At 36.1% G+C, this 22,203-nt stretch overlaps 1 protein-coding gene across 2 annotated transcripts; it reads left to right on the forward strand.

Moving 5' to 3' along the window:
- The first annotated feature begins 5,520 nt into the window (after positions 1-5,520).
- LOC111805342 (uncharacterized) lies at positions 5,521-21,009 on the forward strand. 2 transcript variants are annotated; one of them, XM_023690376.2, is made up of 15 exons: positions 5,521-5,651; positions 5,927-6,334; positions 10,697-10,774; positions 11,009-11,064; positions 11,185-11,304; positions 11,409-11,479; positions 12,101-12,194; positions 12,296-12,499; positions 15,634-15,885; positions 16,523-16,631; positions 19,114-19,181; positions 20,101-20,170; positions 20,254-20,328; positions 20,406-20,497; positions 20,686-21,009. In XM_023690376.2, the coding sequence occupies exons 2-15, from the start codon at positions 6,017-6,019 to the stop codon at positions 20,759-20,761; spliced, it is 1,683 nt and encodes a 560-aa protein (XP_023546144.1). In that variant the 5' UTR covers positions 5,521-5,651; positions 5,927-6,016; the 3' UTR covers positions 20,762-21,009. The 2 variants fall into 2 exon arrangements, with proteins under 2 accessions (XP_023546144.1, XP_086984396.1); XM_087128270.1 differs by having other exon boundaries at positions 5,542-5,651; positions 5,939-6,334.
- Positions 21,010-22,203: the final 1,194 nt, after the last annotated feature.

A 22,203-nucleotide genomic window follows, 5' to 3' on the forward strand; every position in this document is an offset into this window, starting at 1 on the left:
GAAAGCATTTTTCACATCAAGCTGCCATTTCTAGCCTTTACTAGCAGCTAAAGAGATATTGTCTGTAATGTTACCATCCTTGCAACTGGACTAGAAGTTTCATCATAGTCTCGACCATATTGCTGAGAGAACCCACGAGCAACAAGACGAGCTTTGTGTCTATCAGTTCTACCATCGGCTTTTTTCTTCAAATTGTAAACCCACTCACAAGTAATTAAATCGACATCATGAGGCTTTGGTCAATAAAAAAAACTTGTATCTCCAATAAAAAACAAGACAAAACAGAAAAATTGATTAATGTTAACTACAAAATAGACAAATGATCTGGTAACTTTTTCTGTATTTGAGGATTTTTTCTTTGTCGCAACTTCAATATTTGTAGTGGCTTATGTATTATCATCACCTTAAATGTCTGTCGCAATTGAAATTTTTTTTCTCCCTAATGGAGAAGCATCACGTAAGAGTGCAACAGTAGTTGTACTTTTGCTGCCATCTGCATCGTCTTTGTAACTTGAAATTTCATCAAACACCACATCACGAGATACAATAACCTTCTTTGTTTCCAAATCCATACACCTCCAACCATTTTTACGAGTATCATAACCAACAAAAATGCATTTCTTGGCCTTTGGGTCAAGTTTAGTTTGATTATGTTTCAGTACATGAACATAACAAATAGACCCAAAATTACAAAAATAATTCACATTGGGTTTACTGATAAATCAGCTCGAATGGTGATGATTCTGTCCCTGGAGGCCGTCGATATACAACATGGCAAGCTGTTTGAAAAGCTGATGCCCATAACTCTGTTGGAAGACTCCTCGCATGCAGCCAAGACAAGCAAACTAATGTAATATGAGCTAACTTGTGCTCAACCACCTCATTTTGTTGCGGGGTTTTTGAAGCCAGTTGACGAAGAATCCCATGCTCCTTCCAGTATTCTATAAAATCATTTGAAAGAAATTTCCCTCTGTTATCCGTGCGCAAGCACTTGATTTTCAATTCAAATTCTTTTACTACAGCATGCTTAAATTGAATAAACTTTGAAAAAAGCTTCACTTTTCTGTTCTAAGAAGTATACCCAACTGAAACGAGAGAAATCATCCACAAACACCATCACGTAATAAAGGCCGGTATAGCTTGTTGTTCGCGTTGGTCCCAAAAGATCAGAATGAATCAATTTCAATACCATTGAAGCTCTCTCTACTTTTTGAACTTGGGAAAGGAAGACGATGAGACTTGCCATATTGACAACCTTAACAAATCTCATCATGCTGAATATCTTTAAAAACAGCGACATCATCATGAAGTTGTTTTGTGGATATTTTATGCAACAACTGAAAACCCACATGACCCAGACGAGCATGCCAAAGCGTTGAGCTTGCATTATGACTAGCTTTCTTGATATATTCATCACTAGCTAATAAAACATACAAATATTATTTTCTTCCTAAATCTGTTATTTGTGATACAAAAGCAAGATTTTTCTTCAAATCAAGAACATGATAAACGTTCTTGAGTAGAACACTCCCATCATTCAAATCTCCTTCTTTTGTCACAGGATGCATTGAATTATCGGCTGTTACAATGACCTTTTTTTGACAATGTGGACGAACATTTGATAGAAGAATTTCGTTTCCAGTTGCATAATGAGAACAACCAGAATCGACAATCCATTCTTCATTGTAGTCTATAAAAGCATGAGTATCTGCAGAGACATCATCTTGATGTACAGCTGAAGTCACATTTGTTGGCAAGTCAAGAATCTCAATAGTTAAACAGTGTTCCCAAAATGGATTTGAAGAATTTTTACTTTCATGTACAGCATTTGCTTCTGATTCCTGCATTTTGACTCGGTAATTTGGCTTAATATGGCATGGCTTTCTGCAATGATCACACACCACTTTCACCTCACAATCTCGTTTAAGATGGCTAGATTTTCCATACTTGTAACAAGCTTTAACTGGGTTCTTTGACGACTCCTCACTTCTGAATTGATTCTCATTGCTTGATGAAGGTTTTGAATGAAAATTTTGTCTCCTTTGATCTTTGACATACAACACATCTTCTGACTTTAGAGAAAGTTTTTTGCTGCTAGTCATTTGCTTAATCAAAGCTTCCTCGCTAGAAAGCAAATTCTCCAATTTAATAATTGTAGGCTGATTTTCCCACCTTGTATTGATGAAACACATTCCCCATGCATCAACGATCGGTAGTCTGATGTATGCCATGCTATGCACCCCACCCGACATATGCTATGCTGTGGGAATTGTCAACAGATATCAGTCCAATCCGAGACGTGCTCATTGGACTGTCGTTAAGAATATCCTCAAGTATCTTAGGAGAACGAGGGACTATATGTTAATGTATGGTGTTAAGGATCTGATCCTTACAGGGTACACTGACTCAGATTTTCAGACCGATGTAGATTCCAGAAAATCGACATCAGGATCTGTCTTCACTCTGAACGGAGGAGCAATAATATGGAGAAGCATAAAGCAAGGTTGCATTGTTGATTCCACAATAGAGGTTGAGTATGTTGTTGCTTGTGAAGCAGCGAAAGAATCTGTATGGCTTAGGAAGTTCTTAACTGATTTGGAAGTCGTTCCAAATATGCATCTTCCCATCGCTCTTTATTGTGATAACAGTGGAGCAGTTGCAAATTCAAAAGAACCAAGAAGCCATAAGCGAGGAAAACATATTGAGCGTAAATATCATCTCATAAGGGAGATTGTGCAACGAGGAGATGTGATCGTCACACAGATAGCTTCAAAGCACAACATTGCTGATCCATTTACAAAGTCCCTCACGGCTAAAGTGTTTGAAGGGCACCTAGTGAGTCTAAGACTACGAGTTAAGTAATCTAGGGCAAGTGGGAGAAAAGGCATGAGTATGTGATGGCCTAGTTTATTGTATTTCTCTCTACTCAACGTTATAAAACCCCACTAGAGTTTTAGTTCAAGTGGGAGTTTGTTGGGTTTTATGTCCTAAAACTCATAGTTTGAAAACAAAAACATATTCTATTTTCAATAAAGTTATTATTGTTGTTTATTCAGTAAAGATTGTTATTATTGTTGTGTAAGGATAAGGCTGAGTACCTTATTCTGGGGACACTATGGATGCGGCCCACTTTTGTATATGATATAAACAATGTGATCACTAAATTGTACATGTGGAGACATGTGAGTGGGGGCGTCCTATGCAATGAGTATTGCATAAGATCGGACCATGAAAAAAACCACTCTCACTTTATAATGTCATTTACTGTTGAGACTGATTTTCTTTTCATTCGATAACCTAGGTAACTCGATTTTAATTCTGAGCTAACCATGAACTCCTATTTATTCGGAATTATCCTTAGATTTGCATGGGTGAGAGTGGCTCTAGTTCGCCGACTCAATAGGCCTCCCATTTCAGGGGTAAGACTGGGTGAATGGCTGGGGACGTGGGGTGCAAGATGGAATTCACTCCTATCCACTTTTAGGGATAGAAGAGAGGTAGTTCCCTTAAGCACTGACTCTAGGTCTTGAACAAGGGGCCCCACCCTCTCATTGGCCTGAGAGGGATTTGGTTTACTGGTTGGACCACAAACCAATTGTTCATTAGAGGATCAGTGAGACATAAGGAACAAGAAGTAACTTCAGGGGTAAAACGGTAAATTGACCCAGCTCTAGTTACGAACAACCTGTGAAGGATCGACTTACTAATCATGGTTATATCAAATGGACATAAATATATCTATAGTGAGGGGAGTGCAACTACTAGGCTATAGTGGAGTGTCCTAGCAGTTAACGAATGTTGGTTAACCAGGTTAATGAGTTTAACCGGTTAATCTTGGATCGTTGGAGCCCATGATCTATAGGTCCATTAGGTCCCTCTACTAGCTCATATCGGACTAAACCATAGAACAGTGTGACGAGTGAGTTCGAAGTGTTCGAATTCAAATTAGGGTATATGCGCTACATATATACGATATATTTAATCGCATTTTTGTTTTATTTACGAATTAAACAAAAAGAGAGAATATGAGATATTTAAATAAGATTTAAATATCTTAATCAATTATGTGTCAGGAATTGATTGGAATTGGCATTTGAATTAATATTAAATATTAATTAAATAGATTAATTAATCATTTAATGTTACTTTAATTTGAAATTAATCATTCAAATTAATTGTTGAATTAAGATGAAGAAAGTCAATATGTTGACTTCATTTGATGGAAAAATCCATGTTAATGGAATTTTGAGGTGTCAAAATTTGGTTTAACAAAACTTGCATGTTTGCAAAATAAACCCCACAAGTTTGAGTGGAATTTTGAGTGTCAAAATTTGGTTAATTCAAACATGCATGCTTGCCACATAATCCCAAACATTTGAGTGAAATTCTGAGTGTATAAATTTGGTGATCTCAAATTTGCATGAACATGCAAACATGACTCTTTAAATAGAGTGATCATGGTACATGGAAGATCTTCTTCTTGGTGAAAAATCTTGAGAAAAACCTCCCACAAACACTCTCTTCATATATATACAAAATCCCTCTCAAGTTTAGTCACTCACCGGATTCCACAATCCCATTCTAAGGCTGGAGGATAATGGAGAAGACACTAGTGGTGGTTCGACACCGGTTCGTGAGGAAAAAGGAGTTTGAACTATAAAAGGTTAGTATTCAAACTCATTAAGTTTTAATACTTATGAACATGCTAGTTATTTATAATTGATGTTCTAAAAGTGCTTAAGATCCAAATTGCTTCTATGTTATATTAACACCATCACATTGATAAAGGTGGAGGGCTCTAAATAATCTAAAAAATAAAAAAAAAAAATATAAATCGGGATATAACACCGTACCGTAAGTTGTAACAAAGAGATAAAAAAAAAAATTAGAACTTGGAATTCATGTCTCGAGTTTAGAACAAAATCTTCGAACCGTTAGAAAAATCTAATGAAACTAATTTTCTACCGATCCAATTTTGTGCCAACTGGTTTAGATTTCAAATAACTCATAAAATAATAAAAATTCCTCCCACCACTTATTAAATGGTAAAAATATTATGGGCAACTTTTGATAGAACTCGATATTTAAAATTATTTATTTTTTAATATTATATTTATTAACTTACTCATATTATAAATAATGTCTTTAAAAATAGTACAAAATATCCGGATAGTCGTTTATAATAATTAACGTATTTAAAAATGGTATAAAATATATAAAGGGTTATTTGTTAGTTTATTTATATTATTAATAATGTGTTAAAAATAATATGATATTGATGTATTTTTTATTTTTTTTTTCGGTTTTAATTTTGTGGTTATAGGGTTCTAAGATATATACCTTACCTCCCACCCCTAGTCCCGATTTTCTAAAAATAGAACTTCTGAGGGCCATTATTTGTAATATGAAAAGTTGAGTGTGCCGTTTCGAATTTGGAGAAAACAATTGGACTGAAATGCAAAGAACGACATCCCATCGAAAAAGACAAAAAGAAACAAATAACAAAAAAAAAAAAAAAAAAAAAAAACATTTTTCTCTCTTCATCAACTCATCAAAATTAGCTGGACTTTTTCTGTTTTCTTTAATCCGAAGAACCAAAGTTTGGGGGGGAAAAAGGGTACACTTTCTGGAATCCCGAAAGCAATTTGCAGGTTCTTCATCCATCTTCTCCCATCATCAATTTTTGTGATTCTTTCCATTGTTTTCAATTTTCATTTCGTTAATAGCTTCCTGTTTCTATGTAAAATGTCTGGTTAGGGTTGCAAAATCAAATTGAGAACGTTTTTGGGTTGCTATGGAATGATTTCAAATTGAAACTGGTTTTGTTAAGACTTTATGAGATCTTCTCTGAATTGATTTCACTCTTCGTTATTTATGGAACTTTGTTTGCTTTTTTTTTTTTTTGTTCTGTGTGAAAATTTTACAGGGGATGTTTTAGGGATTTCTCTGATGAATGTGGGTATTTGCATTGGCCATCGATTTTTGAGCTTTGTAAGGGGTTGGTGGCGTTGTTAAAATGTACAGAACAGTGGCTACATCTGCGGCCACAACTACAACAACAGATATCGTGGATTATGTTGTAAATTTGGATCAAATTCCACGATGGAGTGATGCAGAACATAGGTCTTCATTGGAGTTTGTCAACGAAGATCCTTCCTTCTCTAATTCCTACTTTCCTGATCCTCTCACGTCTCCATCTGATGACGCTGAGGGCGGGACTAATGGAGTGGTTTCCAGATTTCCCGTTGATCATGAAATTAATTCCAAAATATATCTCTGGAGGGGAAATCCATGGAATCTCGAGGTAGATGCCGTCGTCAATTCCACGAACGAGGTGAGTGTTAATCTTCTTCCTCTCCTCCCGAGAACTTAATAATAGTTCCAAAGGATAATCTCTGCCCAGAGTTTGGACATTACATAGAAGAAGAAAAAAACAAAGAAATGAGGAGAAAAATCAATTGAAAGTAAGAATTTCAATTCTTTGGTTTTAGGCTACATCAGTGCGTAGTAATTATCCCACATAGCAATGTCATTTTATGTCGTTCAGCTTGATTTCATTTGAAAATTAGCTGAAATTGAAATTTCGTGGATTATTAGTTTTTGGCATGTCTAGTCGACTCGGAAACCAGTGTCTAAGCTACGAAGTGTTGCTAACTCCCTTCTAGAGATCACATTGCCTTTGAGCAATTACGTCCATTGGCAAGATGTAACTAGTTGGTGGTTCCCATACCTTAAAAGAAGTTCTTGACTGAATATTCATGATGTGATTACCATGGAGCCAAAAGCTAAATGCCTGAGTTTAAGCAACGTTTTTAAGTTAGCGGTAGATTGGAAGTTCGGTCTAAGGAAGTTGAAAAGACATGGGTTTTTTTTTGTAAAGGAGATAGAAGATGAGAGCTTGATATCCTCTATTAATGTTGACTTTTGATTGTTGCAAGGGATGCTAACTTCCAAAATCTATAATACTATACAATCATCTAAGAAAATCATCTTCTCTAACGTTGCTTGCACCAACCAAGAAAATTGACTTAATGAATAGTTGCAGGAAAGATAGAATAAAAAAACATGTAGTAAATGAGAAGAAATGGAGGTATGAGATAAAAGAGAAGTAGAATATATTTGAGTGTTTGAGTTACTTTGTGCACACCTTGGCCCTACTACATTTTGTTGCCAAAATAACTTGTAAATCTTCGTAGGTGATCACCATTACTTGAACACATTCCGTTTAGGTCCTTCAATATTTATCTAACTCTTACTGAGGACTAGGCCAAACCATGGTGGTTAAGTAGGATAAGTACATAGTTGTTTATCTTTTTTATGAGCAAGGGAAGATCATTACTTATTCCTGGATCTAATGATGAAGGATCTTTTGGTACAAGACATATAATTGGGAATTGTTGTCTTTAAGTGTAATTGAATTATTGGTGGACGAATAGGAATTGATATTGAGGAAGATGAAGAGGTCTTAGAGGTTTTATTTTGTATTTTTTTAATAAATAAACAACCTTTCCTTGAGCATCTGCAATTAAAGAATATATGGGCATAAAAAATCAAGATCCAAAAAGAAGAGGAAACCATCAAAGAAAAGGCCTTCAATTCTGTAAAGTAAGACCTAACATATAATTACAAAAAAAAACATTCGTTACTGAAGCCTGAAGGGAAACATGGCAATGAATAAGGGACCAAACCTCTCTAGGATTGCTTTCGATCCCTCTAAAAACTCTGGTGTTCCTGTCTTCTCACAAATCCCACAATAGTGCACACACCCCAGCAAACCACAAGAAACAACCCTTGTCCTTGAAAGGCAGATGGAGGAGGAGCTCCTCGATCATCCCTACAAATCTCTATGACTGAAAGGGACTCCACACAAAACACGCGTACTCACAACTCCGAAGTTCGACAAAGGATACAACAAAATGGGCCTACCAATGAAGCCCTCTTTCTTGAGAGTTGATCTAGAGTGTTAACCCAACTGTTGAAAACATGCTGGACAAAGAACTTAAATCTTTCCTTGAGATCTTAATCTTCCAAAGAGTCAAAAATATGGAGTCCCTAATTGAAGAAGGTTCCAATAAACAACAAAAAAAGGAGCTAGAAGAGAAGGCACTAGAAGGGTTACGACTCCAAATACGAACATCCTCTCTCCTAGTCCTAAAATCAAATTCTCCTATCAAGGGTTTGTGATATCTAACATCTCCTTATTTGACAAAGAATGACAAAAATTGAACGAAAAAGAAAAAGAGCTCGGGTTCCAAACTAAGACATCAACCACGAAAGAATTTTTCAAAGAGTCAAATGATAAAGATGAGGAAACAAAATGCAGAGGGTTCCCCCGCCCATTTATCCTCCTAGAAGTACGTTTCGTTACCTTCCCCAACAACTTAACAGACCAGATTGGAGAAGGGAGCCCAAGGGAAATATCCTTCCGCAAGTTTCTGAAAGTGTCTTTAAACTCACCCAACAACCACTCAAAGGGGTGGAACCCATACTTCCTCGCTATAATCCTCCACCTCTGGGAATTTGGCTCAAGGGGGAAACACCGATATCAAAAGGGCTTTGTTTCGAATCCTTAAATTCCCAAGCACTCTATCTCCTAGGTTGACCAGCTTCCCAATGACCTCTCAGCTTACAAGGTGGGCCCTTTATCCTCATCAACTCCTTCCCACCAGTAAGCTCCTTATAAATTTTTCAATATTCTTACAAACCGAATAGGGGGCTTTGAAGAGGGAAAAAAACAGATAGAAATTTCACTCAAATTTGATCTAAGAAGGGTGGGCCTACCACCTTTAGAGAATTAACTTATTTTCCAAGAAGCCGACCTCTTTCTAGTTTTATCCATGATACGGTTCAAAAAAGAGGAAAAGAAGAGGGAAAAGAACCAATGCTGAACCCCACAAAATTAGCCCACCTATCCAATTTTTCAAAGTTTCAATCCAGCCCTAGCATCAAACACTTGTCCATAATTTTGAGCATCGAAATATCTTTAAAGAAAGCAAGGATATGGTTAAAAAGTAAGAATGACTCCTTCCCTAAAAAGAAGAAAATGCAAATGAAGATGGGACAGGGGAAATTTCTCCCTTCCTACCTCAAAACCCTCAACCATATTTCTCCCTGTGCATGTGGAGACAATTCCACTTGAAAATTCGACCACAAGCATGAAGAGAAAAGGGGACAAAGGTCGCCTTATCTAAAACCTTGGGAGGCTCGAACTTTCCCCCTAGGACTCCCATTAATAAGAAAGGAGTAACTAACCGGCCTCACACAACTCCAAATCCACATTCTCCATTTATACCCAAACCCTTTCTTGTCAAGAATTTTGAGAAAATTTCAATCAACATGATCTTACCTTTTCAAAGTTGATCTTTAAGATCATACATTTTTTCGCAACTTATAATCCTGGATAGCTTCATTGGAAGTAAGGACGTGATCTAGAATTTGTCTTCCTTAAAGTGCCTTGAGAGTCAGATATTGAAGGAAACTTCCTTAAGCCTATTGTCCAAAACTTTTGCAATAGGAACAAAGCATAATACGAAATCTCAACATTCCACATTTTAGCTTCTGAAGGAGGCTTAACTTTTATACAAAGAGTATAGAAACTTCAAATATTCAAGTAACTACCCCACAAACTCATCATGATTATTCAAAACAATAACCTGACTCTCTATTGAATCCTTTGTCTGCAAGGTCAAAGTAGCATCATCTTAGAACCAAGTTGTGTAACTAATTGATGGATAGGTCATGTCACGTGTGACCATTTAGATAGTGATGAATATAATCTGGATGCACAAAATTAGAGTATAATGGCAAGCCACCCAACAAAATAAATGTGGATAGAAATACAAACCAAAAACCATAACCTTCTTTTGAAATGGTTCCACATATTGATCAAGCAAGAACACAAACAAAATGAGAATCAGGAGATCAGTCACAAACAAGTGATGGAGTGGATAGAAATCTGACCGACGAGCTGTATTATGCTATTTGGTTGCTATCGTTATTGTATTGAGGAAATTAATCATTAAGTACTTGATTGATATGTACTGGAAAAACTTAGGTCCCGTTAGATAACCATTTTGTTTCCACACTTTCTTTCTTTCTTTTTTTTTTTTTTTTTTTTTTTTTTGCAAGTTTTCCACCCTTCTTAAAAACACATTTGAATTCTTAACAAAATTGCACAAACAAAATCTAGTTTTGAAAAACTATTTTTTTAGTTTTCATATTTGGCATGATTTTTGAAAACATGTTTAAAATGTAGGTAATAAAGCAATAAAACTATAGGTAGAAGTAGTGATCGGAAGCTTAAGTTTTAAAAATAGAAAAAAAAAAAAAGTAATTATCAAATAGAGCCTTAAAGTTTATGTACAGTTTTCGTGCCTTGGCTCTAAAGAATGTAGAGATGCTGTGTTCATTGTTTAGGACTTGACAGTATCTCCACCATTTCTATTAAAAGAAAATGAAGAGGTTATAAGTGCTATGCAATCGTAGATGTGATGGTGGTCGACTGCATTTTCAACATAAAACCTGTTAGAATAAAAGCCTATTTGGAGAAAGTTATGTTACAGATAATTAAGGATTTGTAATATCTGATTTGTATCTGAATCAGAAAATTCCTTTTCGGTTAAGTTTATTTACATAAAATTATAAATAATTTCTATGTCTGTAATCTCTTCTGATTGTACATTACATCATTATACAGAACTTGGATGAAGCGCACAGTAGCCCTGGTTTGCATGCTGCTGCAGGACCTGGCCTGTCAGAAGAATGTGGAACACTTGTACGCCTGTGATTATTTAATCTCCAGTTGGGCTTTTATTTATTGCTTTTACCCTTGAAAACTGACACAATAACATATGCATATATCTAATGGAAAAAAGGAATAATTGTGAATAGTTTGGAGATAAAATGGAATATGGATTTTACTATTCTTAGAAAAATTTTCTTATAGCACTTCGTTGGACAATAAGAATGTCAAAACCTGACTCACTGGATACACTTTCACTTCCTGAAGGGTGGTTGTCGCACAGGAATGGCAAAAGTCACTAATGCTTACGACCTTCCAGCAAGGTGAGTATGTTGTTGATGTTTGGATCTCAGAGTAAAGACCTGTACATTTTTCCATAAATACTGATCCTCACTAGCGTAATTTTTCTCCCACTTTAATTTGATCTCTACCATTTTTTTCAGGAAGGTCATACATACTGTTGGTCCAAAATATGCAGTCAAATACCATACTGCTGCTGAGAATGCTCTGAGCCATTGCTACCGTTCTTGCCTTGAACTTCTCATTGAAAATGGGCTTCAGAGGTTGTGAAAGTAGCTGATGCTACATTGTTTTTTCTCCATATTATTTGATCATCTAATGAATCTCTTGGTATTTTTAGCTTACATGTAAATGGCATTTAATGCAGCATTGCTATGGGTTGTATATATGCAGAGGCAAAAAACTACCCCCGTGAACCTGCTGCACACGTAGCAATAAGTGAGATATTTAACTACATGTTCCTTTAAGTTGTCTATATTTTTCTCTATTCTACTGATTTCAAATTTCATGCAGTACTATGTTCACAAATTATGGACCTCTATTACTGCCAGTTTACCTAGTATATTTGGACCTACTAGGGAATTGGGCTTGAGGGCTTGCATAGAATGCCCGCTAGTTCTAGTATAAGAAAAAATTGTGAAAAGCTGATTCTAAAATTTCAATAGTTTCTTTTATTATTTTTCTTTGATGGTAGGGTCATTTGCATCTAGTCTTCACCATTTGTGATTGTTGCCAACTTGCATTCTATAATTCATCTCTGGTTTGTTATGCTACCAAAGTAGTTTGTCTGTGCTGATTCAAATGTTTCTAAAATAAAAATCTAAGTATTCGTTAGGCATACAGCTGTTTACTTTATCAACTTATTGATATGCTTACCAAAGTAGTTTTTCCAGTTATCTGATGGAGTATGTTGGAAGTCTATTTTTCACATCTTATGAAAGAAAAAAAAAAAAAAAAAAAAAAAAAAAGAAAAAAAAAAAGAAAAAAAAAAAAAGAAAAAAGAAAAGAAAAAATTTACATCTTATCCCGATTTAATTTTTTTTTTCTTCTTTTGTTCAGGAACTGTCCGTCGTTTTCTTGAGAAGCAGAAGGATAAAATTAAAGCGGTTGTATTTTGTACAACATCATCAGTTGATACAGAAATATACAAAAGGTACTTCACTCTCAAGCAACTGAGCCTGCCATTCCTGGAGGTTATGTTTGTTATATCCGTGTTGGACTTATTGTATGTTATTTTATATGTTTCCGAGGCAGGTTGCTTCCACTGTACTTTCCACGTGATAAACATGAAGAAGAAGTTGCATTGTCAAAGCTTCCTGCAGATGTTGGAGATGAGAATGGTGAGACCATTATAGACGAACGGAAAATCAGGATAAAACCTTTGCCCAAAAAGAATGTTCTGAAACCTCCCCCAGTTATCGATGATCCTCCTGTCAGTGATGTAAGGTTGACACGGAGGTTAGTGGAATGATTTAGCTATAACAAATTATTTTTTTCAAAAAATATTTCATCTCCAAATAGTAGGTTCATGAGAATTGCATGGTTGTCTGAGTAAGAGTTGCCACAAAGTAGATGACATTGATCAGAGTTGCCATGAATTGTTGACATTGATCTGTTTCATCGACATTGCTTCCTGTTATCAAGACTTACAGCCAGTTATATATAGTTGAAAGAAGCACAACTATATTGATAACCTGGAAATACACGAAGGTATGAGCAATCCTCCCTATAAGCTATGGGGATTACAAAAATGGACCACAACCAGCAAAATTACGTAAGAAAACAGTAACAAATTTCTGGGTAAAGAGAAAGAGTACTTCATTTAGGAGCCAACCACCTAGCTAAACCCCTCACCTCATCAACCCACTAGCCTTCAAAAAGTTGGAACGTTTTTCTCCTTCTACAACTCAGAAGGGATTGTCTTGTTTGCGTTAAACCATTTATTATATTCTATTTCACAAATGAGCTGTTAAAAGTCAAAAAGGATGCTAGCTTTTTGGGTATCATATTTCTTATCTTTGGGCATGTTGATTTTTTTTTTTAACAAGAAACGAAACTTTTCATAAAATAAATGAAAAGTGACTAAGGCTCAAAGATACAAACTCCACATGAAGTTTAAATAAGAGTAATAATAAATAATAATAAAAACAACGAAAAACAATAAGAGTATAAAAAGCTTTTGAGAAGTTTATTATGTAATTGTTATCTGATTTGATAGCCAAGTTAAGAGTCCCATGTGATGCAGTTCACAGTTACAAAAAATGGTCCTATGTCAAAAAGCACCAAGTTTCCGCTAGAAGTTGTGAGACATACCATTTTCAAGGACAGCAATATTTCTTCTAATGAAGTCTTTGATTGTCAAATCCCTCTCATGCGTACAAATGACAATAGAGAATGGATGATGTGAGTTTGACGAGAAAGGAAGAAGAGACTCGAATCGTAGTTCTCTGAGTTGAAAGAGGAAGCATAGAGGTTATGTCTCCTTGTTCCTGTAGTTGTGGAAGTCATCTCCCACTGTGGGAGATGGCTAAATTCATTGATCTTATTTCCTTTCAGAGGCCCTTCTTGCTTATTCTTCCTAATACTTTCTTGGTTTTTTGTAAGGTTCAAGTCCATATGAGTTCAACTCACATCCATTCAAAATTAAAACTCGTTTAGTTTTTAAGCCTTGTGTGAAGTTATCAATGCCCTACCCTTCACTTCAATCTGATCCCTTGTAATGTATAAAGATTTTTGTAATTATACTTTAGGTCGTATTTTGTTGGATTGGAGCCCCTTTTTGTTTTAGTTTGCGTCCAAAACTTGGGCTGGTTTCTTATATTTTCTTGTATTCTCCCATTTCTTCTATTCAAGCTTGCTTTTAAATACTAATACTACTAATAATAAAACTACTCCCATCCATTGAGCAAGGACCAATATCTTCGTTATGGAAACTTTATCACAGTGTATACAAAAAAGCTCCCATGGAACTAACTTTACTGGCTGATTAGTTTGGCTGAAATGCAGCCACTGTTCTTCATTGATCTCCACCTTCATAAAGGAATAAACTTACAGTATTATTCCATACATGCCTGCAGACAGTTTGACATATTAATTGTTTTTCCTTGTTCTCTACGCATAACTGCAGGATTTATCCCCTATCCATATTATGGTTTCTTCATTCCGCATAAAAAAGTGAGGTTTGGGATCTTCATCCCCACTCTGCCTTCCCCACCCCCTTTCTATGGCAGAAAAATACACCAGGCTCTCCATGTAAGCATTTATTCCTTCAAATTACTCTAAGGAAACCCCTAGCATTGATGAGACCCTGTTCTTCGTTACAAGTCTAAGATGTAAGATTCTCACCAGTCACCTCTTGGTGGAGTTATACTTGCAGGAAATTCTTTTTTAACTACAACCGGTCCATGATTGTGAACAACTGGAAAGCTTTCCTTTGGTTTTTTTGGGAGGGGGTTCTCTCTATCCAGGCCCTTAGGCTGTTCTTTACTTCTTTTGTTTAATCCTATTTTGTTTCTTATCTAAAAAAGAAAAGTTTCTCACCAGTCACCTCTTCCTCAGTGTGGAACATCTAAAAATGCAATCTTCCCTAAAAAAGTTCCATGTAGCTTCCCGAGTTGCAAGCTTAATCATCATGAGATAGTCCTGTGATTGCAGTAACCCTTTCTCATACACCTTTATCAAAGCCCCTTCACAGCACAATTCTGTTTTGTGTGCCTGAGGATTTTGAAGTCTGTCTATTCTTCCCCTCATTTTCATGTTTCCAACCCTCCTTTTCTAGATTCTTCATTCTTGGAGTCTAAAAAGTACTGGATTAGTGACATCCACCCTTCCGGATTTAATCATGCAGGAATTTCTGGACCTTTTTTTATTTTTTATCTTTTTATGTCTCCTCCATTATAGTGTTAGTACCTTCAAATAGCCACCCTCTTTGATTAACAAAACTTCCAGCAACCAATATTATTTGTTTGCCATTCTAGTTTCACTGAAAATCTTCAAGTTTTAAGGCACCCTGACATTCGTTCAATTGTTAATTCCAATCATTTCGTCTGCTTGTATCTTAAGAATATTAAAGAGAAAATTTAAATTTATAGTTCCTTCTTTCCTCAAATTTCATTATTCAATATCCCGTTTTCCTATCTAATCCTACTGGAAAACCTCTTTGCGTTATACCCCTAGATACTTCTCTTTGTAGTACGTGCTGCCTTGAAGGCCATTTGAAATGAAAAGAGAGATTGCACCGAAGAAAAAGCAAGAGAAATGCTATTTTACCCTTGTGTTTTCTTTTCATACTAAAACGGTAGTATTATTGGAGAAAAATTGATGGGCGGGGATAGAAACCACTGGCATTACTGTGTTATTTCCCAGAAAAAGTAAAACTTATAATCTGGAATTTGCTCTATTTTAATGCAGTTTTTCTTCATTTCCACATTTGCTTTCATATGCTGTCTCTTTTTAGTAAATAGTTTAGATTCTTAACAAGAAAGGAAAGAAGAAAGAGGACTGCTTATTGCTCATCTGCACGGAGCCTTATTCTTCATCTATTTCCATTCCTAAGGTATTTTAACTTGACTAATCGTCCTTGATAATTTTAGGAACTCATCATATTTAGATGCATACCTGGATCCTGCTTTCATGGCTTTAATCAAAGATCCAGACCAAAGACGCAAGGAACAATGGGAAAAAACTGCCCAGGCGCAGACTGGATGGAGTTATGGTAGAATGCTTGGATTTGGTGACCTTGGTGGACCTCCTTTATCTGCTGCTGAAGAATACTCGCTTCATTCGAGATACCTTGCTAAAGCAAATTCTCTTAATCTCTCTGAAATTGCGGAGATGAAAATAGTGTGAGTATCAAATTTCTTGTTTTTTTTTTCATGCCTTATATATAGGGGTTTGCTATTCTCCACCCACACAATCAAAAGGTGAGGTGGACGTAAATATGGACAAAGTCATTGAATTTTGGACACTAGATAATAGTTTTATGCTTCATTGGTTTGAATCATTTATCCAAGGATAGTTGCTCTTGGAGTTCTGGATCTTCAGGCTTGTTAATATTTACTTATTTACTTCTCTTTGCTTTTTTTTTTTTTTTTTTTTTTTTTGAGAGGTTTTGTCAGAGTTGCCTTGTACAGAGAGGACATTTAAAGGAAGTTGGTTTTTGTGAGCCATTAGAATTTATATGTGCCAGTTGTTAATAGAGTTTATATGTGAGCCATTTAGAGCTTTTGTTAGAGTTGCTTTGTAGAGAGAAGACATTTTAAGGAAGTTGGTTTTCGTGAGCCATTAGAATTTATATGTGCCAATGGTTAATAGAAGTGTCTATTGAGAAATGTGTTGTTTCCTATTACCATACTGAGTTCTAGTTTATGTTTCTTTATGGCATGTTAATTGATCAGAGGCTTGTGAGAATAAGGAGTGAGATACTTTGCATTTCTGAAAATATCACTAGCTTGAGATGCCTTTATTTATAACCTATTGCAGTTACCGTGGTGGAGTCGATAGCGATGGTCACCCTGTTATGGTTGTTGTGGGAGCACATTTTCTACTGCGTTGTCTTGATCTTGAGCGATTTGTGCTCTATGTTGTAAAGGTAATTTAATTTAACCTTGAATACTATGCATTTGTTTCTCATATTAGATTTTTGAATTCTAAGAAGCATGAGTATAGATATGGACACAGAACAAAATGAATCAACCATTTTTCAGACATTGATATGGACCTGATAAGATGATAATAATGAACTTCTTGGAACTCAAGGACACAGTTATACAACCTATAGAACAAATCCTGTTCAGTTTCTATATTTTAGACTGTTCCAAAGCTTCATACATTATGAGGATGTATGTATGAATTGTTCTCAATCATGCTTTGTTAAATTATCGGTAGTGTTGTACTGGTGTTTTTAAAATCGTTTGAAGCATGAGAGATACGCCCATGCCACAGCCTCTCTGCTTAAGCCTTTGAGGCTTGAAGGGTGTAAGCCTCTGTTATGGTTTGAGGCTTGAATGGTGTTATGCCTCCAGTTTCAATTGCATAACAGATTTTAAGTAGTGGCTAATGACAGTAGTCGGCCGCTAAGTCTGGTTATTTTAAACATTTATTTTACTTCTCCAAGGATATGAAATTCTCCTATAAAGATGCTACAACGAAGTTAAATGTCTTGCCAAATAAATAACAAGTCTACCAGATACAAACTTCTGTTTCAAATGTCATTTCCAGCATCCTCTATGACTAGGCTTATGTCTTTCCTTTCCTTTAGAAACTTATCTTTCTGTTTATTCACATTCTGTGTAATTAATCAATCAATCATTTTATTTTCTTCGGATGTAGCCACCCTCTTCCCCAAGTTATAGTTCTTTGATTGAAATCTGTATGCTAGATTAAAAAGATCAGTTTTTATTATATATATTTTTTGCAATAGTATTTTCTTTATTTCCTCGGGTAGTTGTGCTCGCTATGTGCTGCATACGACTCCTTTGTGCGCCTCCATTCGTGATGTGGAAGTCCCCATGTGTTTCATAAATGTTTTCCGTGACCAAAATTTTCATATACACTTCATATATTCATGCACACGTGTGGACACTCTAAATTGTATGCTTGGTATTACAATCCTAAGTTAGGAAAAATTGTCAATGACTAGTTTAAGTGGGGAGAGTGTCTCAACCCTACTAAAAGACTATGGGTTGAGATTCCTACCAAGTGAGCAAGCATGAGACGACATGTATGTGTCGTCTGACCGACTAAGTATGAGTTGGGAGAGAAGTGCCATGATACGACCAAGGGGATATCACCTAACCCACCTAGAAGTAGTACTCGAGAAAACTAAACTCAAACACATGCAAGATTAGAAATGGTAAGTCAGTGCGGTTAGTGATAAGCCTAGATAGGGCCTTGGGCGATAGTGCCAAAATCTGTGTCATGAGTTTTGACAAGTGGGTTTGGAGTTTGATGCATTTGAGGGAAAGATGACATGAGTATACTGGCATTGCTCATCTACCCATAGATTGGAGGTTGAAACTTGGGCCTAGACTCCAACACAATATGCTCAATGAACATGGCATGAGAGCAAGTGTGCTCATGCCATCAATAATGTTCAGATGGATGGGTGTCTCGAAGGCTCTAACAAGTAAGATATGATGGGTTGGTTCTTGGTAAGCATGTCCAAACGAGCGTCAAAGCTTGATGACATACTAGGGTATCATAAGGTATTAGTGGCCACCCGATAAACATTTGAAAGTTAGTTTTGGTATGCTACACGACAAGACTTGGCTTGATTAGCAACTTATCCTATTATTGGCCTAGGAACGACAAGAATCATCTTGGAAATTCGTTGAGCTGGTTCTCACCTAGTTATGCAACAAAAATCATCCTGGAAGAGTTTGGTGGGCGCATTAAGCTAGGTATGACTTAGTTAAGTAGTAGGAATTGCCAAGTATTACCTGGTAAGTCTTGTAAGCTAGTTTTGACCTCGTTAAAAGTTTGAACTCATCTCAGTGAGGTCCTCACTTGATGTAGAAGTTGGATTGTCGAGTGGTCGAGAATCAAGATGATGAGAAATAATGTTACGGAACGTTTAAATGACCTTGGCCTATAGTAGAGGGAAGTCGGTTAAAGTCATGGAAGATAAGAAATGCATGAAAGGGTGACGAGTATTGTTGAGGCCAAGTGTAGATGCGTGCGTAAGTTGGAAACACTTGGTGATTGAAAAATTTGATGATGAGTAGAAGGTTGCTCAGTTGTACGGCTAGTTTGTGTGGATGTTCAAGATTATAACATGGTAAAAAAAATAAGCTTGGTCGAGTAGGAGCAAACCTCGCCTACGGTCAGATGGAGTATAAAGCTCTTATATAGAATTTATTTTGGATTGATTAAGAAAGATCTTATATAGAATTCATTTCCATTTCAGTTGATTTCATTCAATTTAATGATGCTACATAAAACTCTACTCAAAGTAGTACTTGTAGTTTCTGGTTAACCACTAATCTTGCTGCTATTTTCTTGAACATCCGTTCTTTGTTATAATGTGCTATGACATTATTCAGTTTATGGACTGACTTGTTATTAAATTCCAGGAATTTGAGCCATTAATACAGAAGCCCTATACAATAGTGTACTTCCACTCAGCAGCATCTTTGCAGCCGTAAGTGCAATTATATCTACTTCAAGTTATCTTCTATTTTTCTTAAGCGAACAAGGATTTGAGGGATTAAAAACATTTTTGTCCCAATGATAAGCCTAGACATTGAAAAGTTTTTGGATCAGTTATATCTACTCGAAGTTATCTCCTGTCGGGCATTAGTTACATAAATATTTAGGAAATGCTTATCAAACACATTTCTTTGTTTCAATAACCTATTTCATCGAGTCGGGGTCCATAATCAAGGATGTGCCATGATGTGAGAAATGTTCCCTTAAAAAAAAGGCTCCTTTTATTGGGCTATTGTCTCTGTAAGCTTGTGAGATCCCACATCGGTTGGGGAGGAGTACAAAACACCCTTTAAGGGTGTGGAAACCTTTCCCTAGCAGACGCGTTTTAAAAACCTTGAGGGGAAGCCCGAAAGGGAAAGCCCAAAGAGGACAATATCTGCTAGCGGTGGGCTTGGACTGTTACAAGGTATCAGAGCCAGACACCGGGCGATGTGCCAACGAGGAGGCTGTTCCCCGAAGGGGGGTAGACACGAGGCGGTGTGCTTGTAAGGACGCTGAGCCCCGAAGAGGGGTGAATTTGGTAGGTGTCCCACATTAATTGGAGAAAGGAACGAGTGCCAGCGAGGACGTTGGGCCTTGAGGGGGGTGGATTGTGAGATCCCACATCGATTGGGGAGGAGAGCGAAACACCCTTTATAAGGGTGTGGAAACCTTTTCCTAGTAGACGCATTCTAAATATCTGCTAGCGGTGAGCCTAGGCCGTTACAAAGCGTTTTTTTAATGGAGCTCGATTTATCATTAAAAAAGTTCCTAGAAGGTTCTTGAGAAGAACTAGATGTATGAATGTGTTTATTCAGAGCATGTCTAAAAACATACTTCTCTGATTATGTTTATGGATTATATGCTGTTAGTCGGCCAGACATGGGATGGATGAAGCGATTACAGCAGATTCTTGGCCGAAAACACCAGCGCAACCTCCATGTATGAACTCCAACTTATTCTAGTATATCGTGCAGACCAGAAATCCGCTTTCCACTTTCTCACCAACCTGTATGATTTTATAGGCAATATATGTTCTTCACCCAACCTTTGGATTGAAAGCTGCAGTATTTGCCATGCAAATGCTCGTTGATAATGTGGTAGGTTTCAAGTTTGTTATAATCTCTGATGTTTCTAGCAATTAATGAGATATAAGTTTTGAGTAACTGATATCCAGGTATGGAACAAAGTTGTGTACATCGATCGACTACTGCAGCTGTTCAAATACGTTCCTCGTGAGCAGTTGACCATCCCTGACTTTGTATTTCAGTGAGTGAATATTTACTTTGAACTCTTTTTCAACAATGATTTATTTCTTTCTATTAATCAAAGGTTTGATAGCTTGGGAAACTTGTGCACATCTTCAAGTTTAGAGCATAGCTTATGGGTCCCTTTATTATGCCTTGAGTTTATTACAATTAAGAGAAATTAGACGTCTCAACGTGTTGTAAATGCAGGCACGACTTAGAAGTAAACGGAGGGAAGGGCCTGATTGTGGATCCTCGAACAAAATACGTATACCATCGACCTTAACATCAAAGAAATGTGTAAATCATAGCATGGGCTATGGTTTATATACTGCTTATCTTCCTTTAGTGTTCTTAGGTGGGTAGGTGTTGATTATGTTTGTAGAAATGGTCTCCCATTTTCTTTAATTTTTTTTCCTCTCAAGTATTGGTTCTTTTGTCTTGTGAAGGTGAATAACGTTATTCCTTTTGTATGTTATGTCGGATGAGATTTTAATAATAAAATGAAAAAATGGTTTGTTGAAATTTGCTCAAGGTGCTCTGTTAATATTCATTTCCACTGTTCTGCCAGATAAATGTAACCAAACTTGTCGATATTTAAATATTGGGATTTTCAAGAATGTATCATGTGGATGTTTTTATTTCAATTTTCAAATTAATCCTTTTGTTTACATTTACCAATATTAATATTTTCAAATTATTCTTAGTAGAGGTCTCTTGAGAACATATTTTTGTACGATGGAAGGTGTGATAATAAGCATTACTACGACTTCAAGATGATTGATATCATACTTTTGTATGATGGAAGGTGTGATAACAAGCATTACTACGACTTCAAGATAATTGATATCATACTTTTGTATGATGGAAGGTCTGATAATAAGCATTACTACGACTTTAAGATGATTGATATCATATTTTTGTACGATGGAAGGTGTGATAATAAGTATTACTTGATTTCAAGATGATCGATATTATATTTTTGTATGATGGAAGGTGTGATAATAAGCATTACTATAATTTCAAGATGATCGATATATAAGTTTCAGCTGTTAGATAAATCTATTAATTAGAGGAATTTATGAGATTTGGGATTGTTGTTATTGAATTTTATATTCAAGTGAATTATTCCGTAATTAAGGCTCCTAGATTAACATTTATGTTTTGAAGTATTTTTTGTGAGTAATTTTGGTTTAGTATTCAAATTTAACCTTTTTTTTAATGGCTGAAAGATGGGGTGAAATTAGATCACGCGAAATTGAATCTAGAAACAACCAAGTTGATCTTAAAATTGTAACCGAGCTTTCTATTGGAATGTTTATGGACTAGCTTGAATGAATTGATTGACGCATTGATAACACGTAACTTGTGGCCTATACACGTGTTATAATTTATTATATGATATTCCAATAAATTGTTGTAATTCATGTACTTCCTACTTATTGATTCATGTTTGCCATGTTAAAAATTATGATGCTGAATCTCATATATGTTAATGTCACATAAACATGAATTACTTCTAGTATGCTACGTATAAATGCGTATACCACGATATTATACATGTTACTTTCTTTTCCATCGGCTTTCTGCCGCATGAGTGTATGCTAGCCCATAGTCAGACCTAGGTGATATGCATATGAGCCCACCTAGTGGGTTGATGCGCACGTGTATGAACCATGTGTAAGGAAGTACTGTGTGTCATGACCATGCTTGTCCAAGACGTGTTAG

Source organism: Cucurbita pepo, chromosome 11 (assembly GCF_057944985.1).
Source record: "Cucurbita pepo subsp. pepo isolate OVF chromosome 11, ASM5794498v1, whole genome shotgun sequence".
Taxonomy (NCBI): Eukaryota; Viridiplantae; Streptophyta; class Magnoliopsida; order Cucurbitales; family Cucurbitaceae; genus Cucurbita; species Cucurbita pepo.